At 35.5% G+C, this 13,121-nt stretch overlaps 1 protein-coding gene across 4 annotated transcripts in view; it reads right to left on the minus strand.

Annotated features, from left to right (window-relative positions):
- The window catches only part of VPS8 (VPS8 subunit of CORVET complex), a 249,831-nt gene that overhangs the window by 208,239 nt on the left and 28,471 nt on the right, over positions 1-13,121 (minus strand). For 2 of the 4 annotated variants that reach the window (XM_049628447.1, XM_049628448.1), the window contains exons 8-12: positions 4,986-5,110; positions 4,329-4,415; positions 1,737-1,804; positions 337-490; positions 180-239 (exon numbers count right to left, since the gene is read on the minus strand). In XM_049628447.1, the coding sequence (XP_049484404.1) occupies positions 180-239; positions 337-490; positions 1,737-1,804; positions 4,329-4,415; positions 4,986-5,110 (494 nt within the window). Of the gene's footprint in view, positions 1-179; positions 240-336; positions 491-1,654; positions 1,805-4,328; positions 4,416-4,985; positions 5,111-9,919; positions 9,926-13,121 lie in introns of those variants that run through there. The other 2 variants (XM_049628450.1, XM_049628449.1) reach the window with 2 other exon arrangements.

The raw sequence follows: 13,121 nt of genomic DNA on the forward strand, positions 1-13,121 counted from the left end.
CTAGTCACCAGTTTATGCTGCTTTGGTCACATGAAGGTTAAGTCCAGACAAATGATCTTTGGAGCAGTGACTTCCATTCTACCTCATTTTCTAACAATCTCACAGAATTCACCACATACAAGTCCTTTTCCCCCTCCTGGATTGGTCTTTTTGCTAATAAGATGGAGAGGTTTACTCACCCGTCCATAGGGAAAAGTCATCCACACTTTCAAGGATGGTTTCAATCCAATAACCAGTATCTTTAGAAGAAAAATGTATTTTTAATGTTTATAATTTTCTATTTTGGGTACTCAAAGCCTCTAAAAGTTATGAGTTTCACCTTCTAAATACACTGACCTTTGTTAACGATGCCATGGCCAATAAGGAAAACTGTGTGATGGGATGATCTTTCAACTCGGGCTTAGAATGAAGAGGCTCAATACAGCAAACTTCACCCTTGGAACCACTGAACAGACACCTAGATTCACACGTTCTCACTCCCATCACTCTCCTGCAAATGTAACCAAAACATTCAGAATTGATTTAGTAATGAGATTCAAGACACTACCATCTCAAGCATGGACTATTACAGTAGCCTCCTAACTCCTATTCTTGCCTCCAACAATCTAACTCCGTAAGACAGCAACACAATCTCTGTAATGTAGAAGTCAGATTTATCACTCTTCTAAAAACAGCCCAATGCCTGGCCACTGTACATAAAATAAAATCCAAACTCTTTACAATTTTTTAAAAGTTCCTATATGATCTGGCTCCTAACTTCACTGCTCTCCCACTACTGCCAAAGTCACGCTCCAGTCACAACTGCCTTCTTCCCATTGTTCTAGCAAGCCAAATTTGTGCTTGCTTCAAGCCTTTGTGCTCAAACATCCCTCTGCCTAGAACACTTCTTTGCATTTGTTGACCAGATTATCATTCAGGTCTTTACTCAAGTGTCACCTTCCTGAATTATCTTCAGGTGCACTCCAGCAAGCTGACTGGTCTTATTCTCTTCACAGCACTCATAACTATCTGAACTTACCTCATTTATGTGTTCATTTATTGTCTGTATCCCTACCCCAGCCCCAACTAGAAAGTAAGTTCTATCAGAGGAGCAACCTTGTCTGGTTCACAGCTGCAAGTCTGGTGCCTAGAACAATGTCCACCCATAGGAGATGCTCAACAAATATTAGCAGAATTAACAGTACTTTGTAAGCAATTACCTTGTGCTTAGCAGTGTTAGAAAGTATAAGAAATATAAGAAACATAATCCTTACTCTGAAAACTTATGGAAACACAGTACACATTGAATTTTATGTTCTACTTATTTTTTAAAACTCTGCCTTATAATTATTCTCCCATGTATCTAAACAGTCTGTACTCTTAAAGAGAAATAGGGCAATTGGAAGGTAATAAAAACCTTTCTACACCTGTCTGTTAGGGTTATAATCACCTAGACCTGAAGCCTAAACCAAAATTAGTGACATACTCCAGAATTATGGTTCCTAAGCCTAACAGCTCATATGAATTCCTTGGGGAAGAGTTCAGCATCCCAACTCAGACCTACTGAGATAGAATTTTGGGACACCAGGCCTGGAGCTCCAAATGTTCTATATGCCTCCCAGGTCACGATAATATACAGACATAACCTATTTTCAATCACATGGGTTTTCCAGACCTCTTCATGTTTAACTTCAAGTCATTAAACCAGAGTTAGTCTCTTGATTTCATTTCTCAACAAATGTCCATTAGTCTCTTACTTAAATGTCAATTCAAAAACAGAGCCTCCGCTGTCATTGCAAATTGCAAGAGTTGGATCATCTGTAAACTAAACAGAGAAGAAATTAATTTCTTACAGATTTTTCAACAACCAGTCAAGTATCAAAAAGGTAAGGGAAAAAATTTTCACATTTTAAAAATCTAAAAACAAACATATTCAATAGCATTTGAAATCACCTAAACTTGATTTAGCTCATCATCCTAAATATTCAGAATAAAAATGACTCACTATCTTCAAAAAACTGAGGCTTTAAAAAAGTAAAACCACCTTCGATCAGGATAAAAGAAAAATAAAAACTATGACTCATATAAGCCCTAAAGTTTTCCACTTGGTTTCTTAATGTTAACTTTTTCTAACATGCTATTAAACTGAATAGGATACACTGGATACATTTGCAGTTGTCTAGTTTCCAAGAACAAAGACACAGTGAAAGATATTTGCTATCTTTGGGAAATAAATTTGAATATGTCTTCTATATAACTGAAGAATTAACCCATTTAAAATAGTTGAACTTTTTATGTAACTCTACCAAAAATGTGCTTCCACCTGATCTTTGACAGGGTATACCTCAGTTATTATTACCTACTCTGGAAAACCCAAAATAACGAATAATGTTCACAATGACAGACTTAAGGGCTTATGAGGTATGGTAAATATGAATGCTGTATGATACAAAAGTGAGTAACCTGAGTCATTTATAGTGACTAGTCTCCCTAACCCCATAGGTTGGTAAGCCATCCCAAAGCGCATGTCTTCATCCTCTTAGTCAGGGACAGTTGAGGTACCGGAGGCTACTGTAAAATTATTTTTCCTCAACCCCACACACAACCATAACAAAGAAGACCCACACCTGTGCTTTCAACTCTCCTAGCTGAGCAACTGCCAGAGTGGGAGGTATATACCTGGAATGTAGGAAAAGCAGTTGAACTTGCAGTTTTATTAGTCTTCTACTTATATGTATGTGTTTTGTAATGTACTTAAATATTAGTACAGTAGTACATTCATAATATTTCTTAAAAAAAAAAATATATATATATATATATATATATAAAGGATGTAATCCCAAATTGTTATTGATGGTACACAGGGTTAAGTTTGGAGAACAATGAGTAAGAGTACTAAAGCACACATGGCCGTTGTCAATCCAAGACCCAGGAAGTATTCAACCATATACATCACTTGCTACTTCTTACTGCAATGTCCAATCTCAAGCAAAACAATGGCTACTACTTCTATGCTTTTAAGTTTATTTTGAGAGACGGGGGTGGGGAGAACATGTGTGCACCCACGAGTGTGAATGGGACAGGGAAAGAGAGGGAGAGAAAGAATCCCAAGCAGGCTCCATGTTGTCAGCACAGAGCCTGATGTGGGACTCAATCTTACAAATTGTGAGATCATGACCTGAGCTGAAATCAAGAGTTGGACGCTCAACCAACTGAGCCACCCAGGTACCCCTGACTTGTATGCTTTTCACCTCGGCTGTATTCCTCTCTTTCCTGTCGGCCTTTATCTCTTCTGTTTCCTATTGTTTCTCTCAAGGATTTTGCTTTTTGCTGTAAATGGACTATCCTTTTACAAACACCACCAATTAGTTATTCCTTCAAGCAAACATTTATTGAGCAGCTACCATGCATAACACAAAAATAAATGAGAAACAGATTCTAGTTTCAAAAATCTTCATCTATTAAAGGATGTAAGACATAAAAACAAACAACTATAACATTTTAGAAGTTGGCACATACCATAGGAAAGGAGGTCAAGAAAAATTGCCATGATGTTCAGAAAGAGGAGAAATTCTACTTTTACTGGTCTGGTTGTTTTCGTTGTTACTAAATGCTTCAATGCTGCTCTGTCACAAAAGACTTTTATGTAACTACCCTAGATGCAGACACATAAACTCCAGATGCTTACAGACTTTAAAAAGCATATGTATGGATAAGAGAGGTCTGCTCAGCTAAGCAACCAAATGTGTACATGATTAAAATCTAGAAGATCTGATTTTAGACTTCCCTAGTTACAGTCCTTTACCTTTTATGCTTCTGAACATGGGCTTGACAGCATACAAAATCCAAAGTTCACATTGTATTTATAAATGAAATCTGTTACCTAGGTTGGTTTATTTTTTTCAGATTGTAAGGAGAAAGCCAAGATGCAAATCTTAATGCTTTTCCCTTAGAGGCCTGAAAGAAAATAAACCAACAGATGCATTTTTAAACATAACGCGAACCTTGGTTCTTTCACAGTTGGTGCCTTGAATCTCGGGTAATTCTCAACCAAGTGTCACAGAGCAACGCTGGTGGGTAAAAAGACCTTTTTAAATCTCCCCATGGTTTTCAGCAGGGTAATGCCTGTCTACTGACAACCTGTGGTCCAGGATCACATCAATGTTCTCTTTCTGCTACTCATCTATACAATAGGCTAGCCCATCTTCAGTTCTAATCTGGAAAACATCCCATTGGGCTAGTAAAAAAAACTTCATTTTCAAGGATTCTGTTTATAAAGAAATGTGCTTAAAGATGCATTCAAAAGCATAATAACTCAAATGATCAGACAAAGTAAGCAAAGATATTACCTTAATATGCAATATTGCTGTTCCTGGAGGATGAGCATCTGTTATTGATCTTAGAAGTTTTCCACTGGCCAAATCCCACATCGTGATCTACAAGACAACTAAATGCTTCAAAAACCAATTTATTGCTCTTTTTTGGACTTAAGTATCTTGCCTTCTGGCTGAAATAATCCATCCCTGGTCTATAAACATGCAGGCAAAGAACTATGAAGTTGAAACATAATTGAAGATTGCAGATCCATTAAAGCACAGGGCCTTTGTTCTGTCTTCATCTTCCCTTCATCCTGCCCAACCTACTTTTCCCTTCAGATTTCAAATATTGCTCTTATACTGAGACAAGTAAAAAACTTCTTTAATGAGTCAATCTCTTTAGCAATGGTAAACCTTATAGGAAAGGCTTACTGCCAAACTAACTAGTGATGTAGAAGTCAGAAGATGAGAAAGGCCAAACCTTACTGCTAGTTTCATAAGTAGAAAGCAATACCCAAAGAGCTATCCAGTAACACAGCGATGAGAAGACAGAAAGCAGAATATAGTATATTTAAAAAGCAGCAACAACTATCTACACTACTCTAAGGGAGTAAATTTTGGTGTCAGAGTCAGGTTGGTTTATAAAAGCTATTTACTTGTAAATATGGATAAAATAAAGTTCACGTTTACCTGTCCCTTAGCAAAGCCACAGAGAAGTCTTGAGCAGTCGTTGTTGATACTGAGGGCAGAGATGGCTCCATACTGACCTCCAACACTAGTGTTCCCCAGACAGAGTCGCAAAGCTTGATTCTGATCTAAAAAACAACATATAAAATCAGGTGAAAGAAATGAAGAGTGAAAAAAGTATAGTATTAGCTTGTTTTTAAAGACTTGGGAGGTAGCAACAATCACAAGAACCGTATGATGAAGCTACATTCATTTTAATGTATTTACTGAGTGTCTACCAGATGCTGGGCATTGAGTTAGACACTAAGAATGAAGAAAAGGGGAGCCTGGATGGCTCAGTCGGTTAAGCATCCGACTTCGGCTCAGGTCATGATCTCGCAGTTTGTGAGTTCGAGCCCCATGTTGGGCTCTGTGCTGACAGCTCAGAGCCTGGAGCCTGCTTCAGATTCTGTGTCTCTCCATCTCTTGGCCCCTCCCCTGTTCATGCTCTGTGCCTATTTGTCTCTCAATAATAAATAAACGTTAAAACAATTTTAAAAAGAAGAAAAAACCAGTTATCTACAAATAAGCATAATGTAGAACATGCTAACAATAAGTGAAAAAATCCATAAGTATCTGTAGGTCTTTGAACAAACCAACTCTTTCATCTGTCTCATTCTACAATTGTATTTCCTGCTGTTTTCAGGATGCGAGGTTATAGAGAATACCATCTTTTAAAGTAGCTCTAAAATTTCAAATATCAAAATTTATTAATTTGGAATTTGGCTGAAATTTACATTTATATTATCCATGAAGAAAAGGTTTCCTAGGGAAATTAACAATGCAAAGAAAATTACAGGGTAAACATTTAAACTACTTATTTTTCAAGCACCAACATTTGATATGCTAAAAGCAAATAATTCAAATCTCTACTAGATTAAGTTACTTAAGGGCAAAGATCTTGCCTCAATCACCTCTGATTTTCTCCAGGAGGTACTTAAATTTATTATTTAATAATTAAAAGAAATTCCTCTAATGTTCTCATAGGCAATGCTTATTTTGTATAGAGTTCATTATTGTACCTACTTGAAAACAATGAAATAAAAAATTTACGAAGTCACACCTACAGGGGGGCCTGGGTGGCTCTGTTGGTTAAGCGTCCAACTCTTGATTTCGGCTCAAGTCTGATCCCAGGGTCATGGGATCGAGCCCCCTCTGGGCCTCCACACTGGCGTGGAACCTGCTTAAGATTCTCTCTCCCTCTTCCTCTGCCCCCTTCCCCACACGCACCTGTGGTCCCACATGCTCATTCTCTCAAAAAAAAAAAAAAAAAAAAAAAAAGGCATATCTACAAATTTTAACTGTTTGGGGGAAAAACTCACCATATTTGCACAATCTGGAGTTCTATGACCTCATTTGGCAATTGCTTGTGCCTCCCTTAACTACTTACATGCTACTCTCTGGAGGTAAGTATGTCTTACTTCCACTATTAGACTATGTTCTCTCTAAGGGCTAAGATCATGAGTGAATTAACATTCCCAGAATACCAAGCCTGGTGCCTTGCACTCAAGAGGCACCTGACAATCATCTGAATAGCTTCCACATTTGCAAATCTTCTGTCTGTAAGGGTAAAACTAATTACCAGAAAGACCCTAAAGATACTCATTCTCAGATCTAGGTGGTAATACCATGTAGACCTTTTGCTTGTCCAAAGTGAATACTATACAGTTTTCTGTGTTCATAAACTGCACAAATAGCAATCCTCACCTACCAAAGGAGCTCTGACACAATTAATGGATGTATCATATCTGACACACAGAAAATATTCAGTGTTTTCTGAAACCATCTTATTTTTTTATGTTTTGAAAGTTTTTATTTAAGTAATCTCTACACCCAACATGGGGCTTGAACTCAGAACTGAAGAGCTGCATGCTCTTCCGACTGAGCCATCCAGGCACCCTTGAAATTATTTTAGATTTCAGCCTTCTAAGATGAATATTCAAAAAGGAATAAAATTCATAAATATACAAGGTCTTATGTACTTAAAAAGTCATTATCTTTACCCACATCTAGAATTATTATAATTACTGATTTTCCCCTTACTTTTTCTTTACTTAAATTCTTTTCCTCCCTCTCCCAATTTGATGCAAATTATTAAAATGTCCTTTATTCAGTTTTCCCAACTCTGAACATGACACCTCATTTTATTTTACTTTACTGAAACTGCCTGCCTACAATAGTGTTTTCCATGATCTTATCTTGTCAGGGCTGCCTTTTACAGTTAGTGGATTATCCATGTATCTTATTTTGCAAACTGTCCAGACAGGATGGTTGGGCAACAGTGTTCTATATATATATATATATATATATATATATACACCCTATTTGGGTCCTGCATGTAGGCAACAGACGGAATGAAAGGAAGACAAAGACAGACATTCCTTATCAGCCTCACAAAGAAGCCCCTTAAGTCTGGGCTACCTGCCTTCCAGGTACAGAAAAGTGATTGAATAGCATCCTGCTGGGATCCTTTGTGCTTTGAGATCCAAACTGTACACATTCTGATCCACCAATACTTAAAGATACTACTGCTTTCAGATTTAGCAAAGTTCACACATTAGACTATTTTAAGTATTCTTATAACTCAAGGAGAGTAAGAATAAAATTAAAGAAAACGATAAAGAATTACCATACCATTAAGAGAGGAAATAAAAAGAGGGAAAGAAAAACTTCTAGATTAAAAAACCCAAACAGGACTCTCCTTTCCTGACTATGGATCCTGCGTACTAAAAACCAGCTAAGAAAGGGGACCAAATTATCAATGTATGTATGTATGAAGTTTACATCCCACAGGACTGTGTTAATGAAAGCATTCTCAACTTTTTCCCTTGATTTTTACAACGCATTCATTATCTTCATAATGTTCCTTTATATGGTAAGCATGGCAGTGAGGAGATAGTGTATAAAATGTAACCTGGTTTTTAACTCCACAAAGATATTTATTAGTTCATATTGCTGTCTTTATACATTCTAAATTTGTGGTACCAAAGTAATAAACCTATCAAGCAATTTAGATGAAATTCAGAAAAGGGAGAATTTCTGTGTAAAGTAGAAACCAGAATCTCACGGGAGAGGTTTCTTCTACTGAGGTAACTAAACATTCTTTATCCCAGATTATTCTGGACACTTCTGGGAAAAGGTATTTGGTAAAAATAAACATAAAACCTCTTCCAAACACTTGAATTCTAAAGTTATATGGAAAGAACAGAAGGATCTGGACAGAAGTAAGAGATGAAAATCAGAGCTCTCCATATTGCACTCCCCCAGGGGGGCTCTTGATCACCTTAATTTTTAAGGAAAAATTCTATTTTTCCCTATTCTCGAAGTCTGCTTTGCCTATTGTTGGGAGAAACCATTAAATTAGCAGTACATCTAATTTCATTTACAGAGCCAAATAAAATCACATTTGGTTGGCATTCTCAACTTAGTTTTCAAAAAAACTTGAGTGGGTCCTTATAAAGCAAATAACTCCAGGCAAGAAATATGAAATGAGACTATCGGTTTTCCCATAAACTTCACAGAGTTGGCACAGAGTTTAAATAAGAAAATGTCTGTGAAAAATGTGAAAACTATCAAATGGTACAAATGCAAGGAATTATTGTGAATGATAATAGCTTGCCAATTAAGACAACATGAAGTCTAGTTATCACAAACACTGCAATGAATTATATCTGTTTATTAGTATATCTTTCAAAGTATACTTTGCTTAGGGCAGATCTCCTCAGCATATTCTGGGCTTAAGAGTAACGTGCTAAATAGCAAAGAAAAGCCACAAGTAATGTATAAAGTCTGTAATAGCCATAAAATCTAAATCTGAACATACTTCAAGAGAATTTCTGCTCTTTCCATATACCAAAATTGACCCCATCCTCTATTTCTCCATCCCTAATTTGTTTTAACTAGTTCCCAAAGACCTTCAAAGAAGGAAATAACTAGATCCTAGAAGAAATCAAGTTTAATTGTGTGTATAGAGCTCTCTTATTGCCAGCATTCACCATTCTTTAATACTACTCTTTTCTTACCCTTTGTGCATATTAAAATATTCTCTAAGACCAAAAGAAAAGAGAAGAGGTATTAGAAAATATGTTTCATCAATGATCATAAAACAGGTGAAGCACTTTACCTGTCCTCCACCTAACCAACACACAGAATTGGGAGTGCTCATCCCCTCTGGAAAGCTCACTGAAAGAAAGAAGCCCAGGATACAGAGAAACCCCATGGCTAACTGGCTATCATCTAGAATGATGACGCTTACAAATAAGTTAGCAGTGTTCATTTATAAACCTGCTCATACCACCATAATGTTACTGGATTTTAAAAACTTAATTAAACAATACGTCAACTGATGAAATACAGTGACCAAAAAAAAAGTTGTTTCCATGAAAAGTAAATTAATGCTCACAAAAAAACTTGGTAAAGGTGTTTCTTTGAAAATCTGTCCCGTAATAAGATGTGGACAACTGGAGAAGATTAAAGAGTTGTTTTGTAAAAATCTGTAATTTTGCACTCCTCAACTGATTCACAGGTGCCTAAGCTTTTACCATTTTTTCTTTCAAGTAAAAGTGCAAATTTTATATGACTCATTACTGATGCAGGTTATTCCAAAAAAGAGCCGCAGACTTCCAACTGGCAGATACAAACTCAAAGAAAAGTCTTTGGACTGTATCAAAGGATTAAGGAGAAAATTAATATTTGTATATTTTCAATTAAAATAAAACACTGAAGGTACACATATCTTTATAATTTTTAACAAATCCCTGCTTTAACCAGTTTGTTAGCTGGATTTTTTTTAGTAAGCAGTTCATAAAAGGGCACCAACTGTAACTGACAGCATTCTCTTTCAACACTAAAAAGGTCAAAAGAAAAACAGTAACTCATGCAAACCAAAATTACTATACCTTTTCCTTTGAATCCATGGAGAAAAGATCAAAAGAAAGAGAAAAGCAAGAAATCAGTCAAAAGTTCAGAGAAAAGACAGGTAAAATTTCAAAAGTATAAGTGACAACCTTTAGTTATTTCTGGGAATGATACTAAATGTGATTAACTGATTTACGATTACATTCAGATATTGGTTATGGCAAAGAGAAAATGCACAATATTCAAATTATAGTACAATAAGTAAATCCAAGTCCAGTAAGTTTGGTAGAAATAAAAACAACTTCAAAAAGATAATCTATGAAAGTATACTAACAATCCCCCAAAATAGGAAACTAAGAGCCCTGGAATAGAGACACATCTTTACAAAGATTTGAATTTTTGAGATCCTGTATAATAGATAAGAACCAAGATATAATAAATATCATATACCTACAGTCCGTAAGAATAGGCAACATACATCACCTCTAAGAAGCTTATAATTATCACTATTTTAATGACCCACCTCTAGTCCAAAAAGAAACTAATGTTACTTAAAACAAACATAATTCTTCTGCTACATTTTTCCTACAATCACCAAAGATATTTAAACAAGACCAGATTTAACCCGACCTCTAATCTAGACACTTCATAGTATCATTATTCTGACATTTGTTACTGCCATTAAAATGAGTTTCAATCCATTTGTTAAAGCTCACTGTCCAAATAATTTGATTCTACAAAAATAATGACAAAAAGTTAATAACTGCATGCTTAAAACCCCAAAGCATAACCAGAGTATTATCATTCTTTCTCGAAATATTCACTTTGGCATACTTTCTCTTGCATGAGACTGTAGAGAAAGATTACTGTTTCATCATATCTACAAGAAAGCTGTTGAGGGGCGCCTGGGTGGCTCAGTCAGTTAAGTGTCCGACTTCAGCTCAGGTCATGATCTCATGGTTCCCGAGTTCCAGCCCCGTGTCGGGCTCTGTGCTGACAGCTCAGAGCCTGGAGCCTGCTTCGGATTCTGTGTCTCCCTTTCTCTCTGACCCTCCCCTGCTAGAGTTCTGACTCTCTCTCTCTCTCAAAAATAAATAAACATTAAAAATTTTTTTAAAAAAGAAAGAAAGCTGTTGAAACCTAAAAAAATTAAGAAGCAGGCCCAAGGAAATTAAGGAGACAGTAGCAAAAGACATCACATACTCTTCTGTTGGTTTTTAAAGTATTCATTTGTCGCAGTAGCTTTACATGGGTTTGCTTATAAACAGACACATATTCCTATAACTTTGTGGTAAAGAAGGGATGTCAAAGCAGACAGAGTTGAGGAAAAGTGAGCATTAGTAAGCAAGAACAAAAAAATCAACTTGCATTCTGCTGACAGACAAACATACACATTATACTCAATCCTCATTCATCTTAGTTCTTCTATTCTTTTCTTCATATATCTTGGAATTTGCCTCCTTTTCTCTCAGGACAGACTTGCTGAGAATGGTGAGAATGCACTGATGTAGGATTCAGTGTTTCTTAATTCTGAACTTGGCTCTGTGCAAATCTCAACCTCTCTGGTTCTCACCCACCTCATATGTAAAAGAGGACTGACCTAAAAAGTAAGATCCTTTCCCCCAATTCTTTTGATCTAACACCAATTCTGCTCCCAAAGGAAAATAAGCATTCTTACACCTGACAGGACAGCAGGTGGCTAAAACTTCTTAGAAGCAATCAGGTTATATCACAAGTGTTTAAAATGTTCATACCCTAATTCATTCATTCATTCATTCATTCATTCATTCATTAAATGTATAAAACCTGGAAAAAAAAAAATGTTCTGACCTTAAGTAATTCTACTTTTAAGAATTTGTCCTAAAGAAGTAATCAGGTGGACAAAAATGCAGTTACAAAGATGTTCATTGCTATACTGTTTGTTTAGAAACAACCTATAGTAGGAAATGGTTAAGTAAATTGTGGTGAATCCATTTAAAAGAATACTGTGTAGCCATTAGAGATGATGTTACAGATGAATATATAATTACATGGAAAGATGTTCATTATAACAAAAAGCAGGTTACAAATTCACATGATTCCATTTTAGATGTGTACATATACACACACGTACAAAATAAAAGATTAAAGAGCCATATAGAAATGTCAGGGATTATTCCAGGATGCTGGAATCTGCTATTTTGTATCTTTAATCTTTTGCTCATCTCAATTTTCTACTATAAACACGGATTATAAAATAAGAAAAAAATTATTGAAAGAATCAATTCTAAAGTACTCTCAAAAGAATTATATTTTTGTGTCCATTCTTCCTACCTCCAAACAATAAAGCTCTATTTAAATCAATCACCTTTGAAAAAATCGCATAATTTAGATTATTTGTAAACAGGAATTCAAATTGTTATGAATAGGAATTCAATATTTACAAGTAGGAATTCAAAAATTGCTCAAAAACAAGGGAAAATAACCAGTTTTTCATTCATACGGTAAATAATGATGTAAGCCCCACAGAGATCAAACTGCAGTACTGTTATTAAAGTATTCCCAGGTGATCCTTCTACAAATCCTGTAGATTCCTTAATAAAATAGTGTTATTGGGAATTCCATTTAGGAGAGATGCAAAAGACTTAAGATTCAGAAGAGAACAATTAAAACTGCCAGACAAATATTATCTAACAGTTTTTAAATTTAAAAAAAAAAAAACAAAAAACAGAAGAAAATGTACTGCTCATTGTACTAAATTCAAAAGCAAGGAGTAATGAAACTAGGGTTATTTCATCTCAGGTAGAAAAAGAAAGAGAAAATACTTAAGACTATCATCTAACATAGAAACGAATGAATGTTATATTCTCAACCAACAAACACATGTGATTATGGGCTAGAAAATTTTCAATTTAGAGGAATTTACAATGTAAATGAAAAAGAACTTATTGTCAGTTTGAGTTACTAGGAAAGCCTGTGAATCTCTTTTCCTGAAGATCTGCTAGGATATGATTTAGAATCAAAAATCATCACCACCACAAACTGAGGCAGACAAGATGACAACCCAAGGTCCCTTTCAACTTTATATTCTTTCTGTCTAGGTCTGTAGAATCAAAAGATATGATATGATAACTTATAAATTCTTAAAGAAGAAAATCAACTTGCAGTGAGCAACAAAATGAACTTGGGTCAAGTAATTTTAACTATAAAACTACTGACTGCTACTTTTCAAGTCTTCCTGTTTTTGTTTTTGTTTTTCTTACA

Source organism: Panthera uncia, chromosome C2, assembly GCF_023721935.1.
Source record: "Panthera uncia isolate 11264 chromosome C2, Puncia_PCG_1.0, whole genome shotgun sequence".
Taxonomy (NCBI): domain Eukaryota; kingdom Metazoa; phylum Chordata; class Mammalia; order Carnivora; family Felidae; genus Panthera; species Panthera uncia.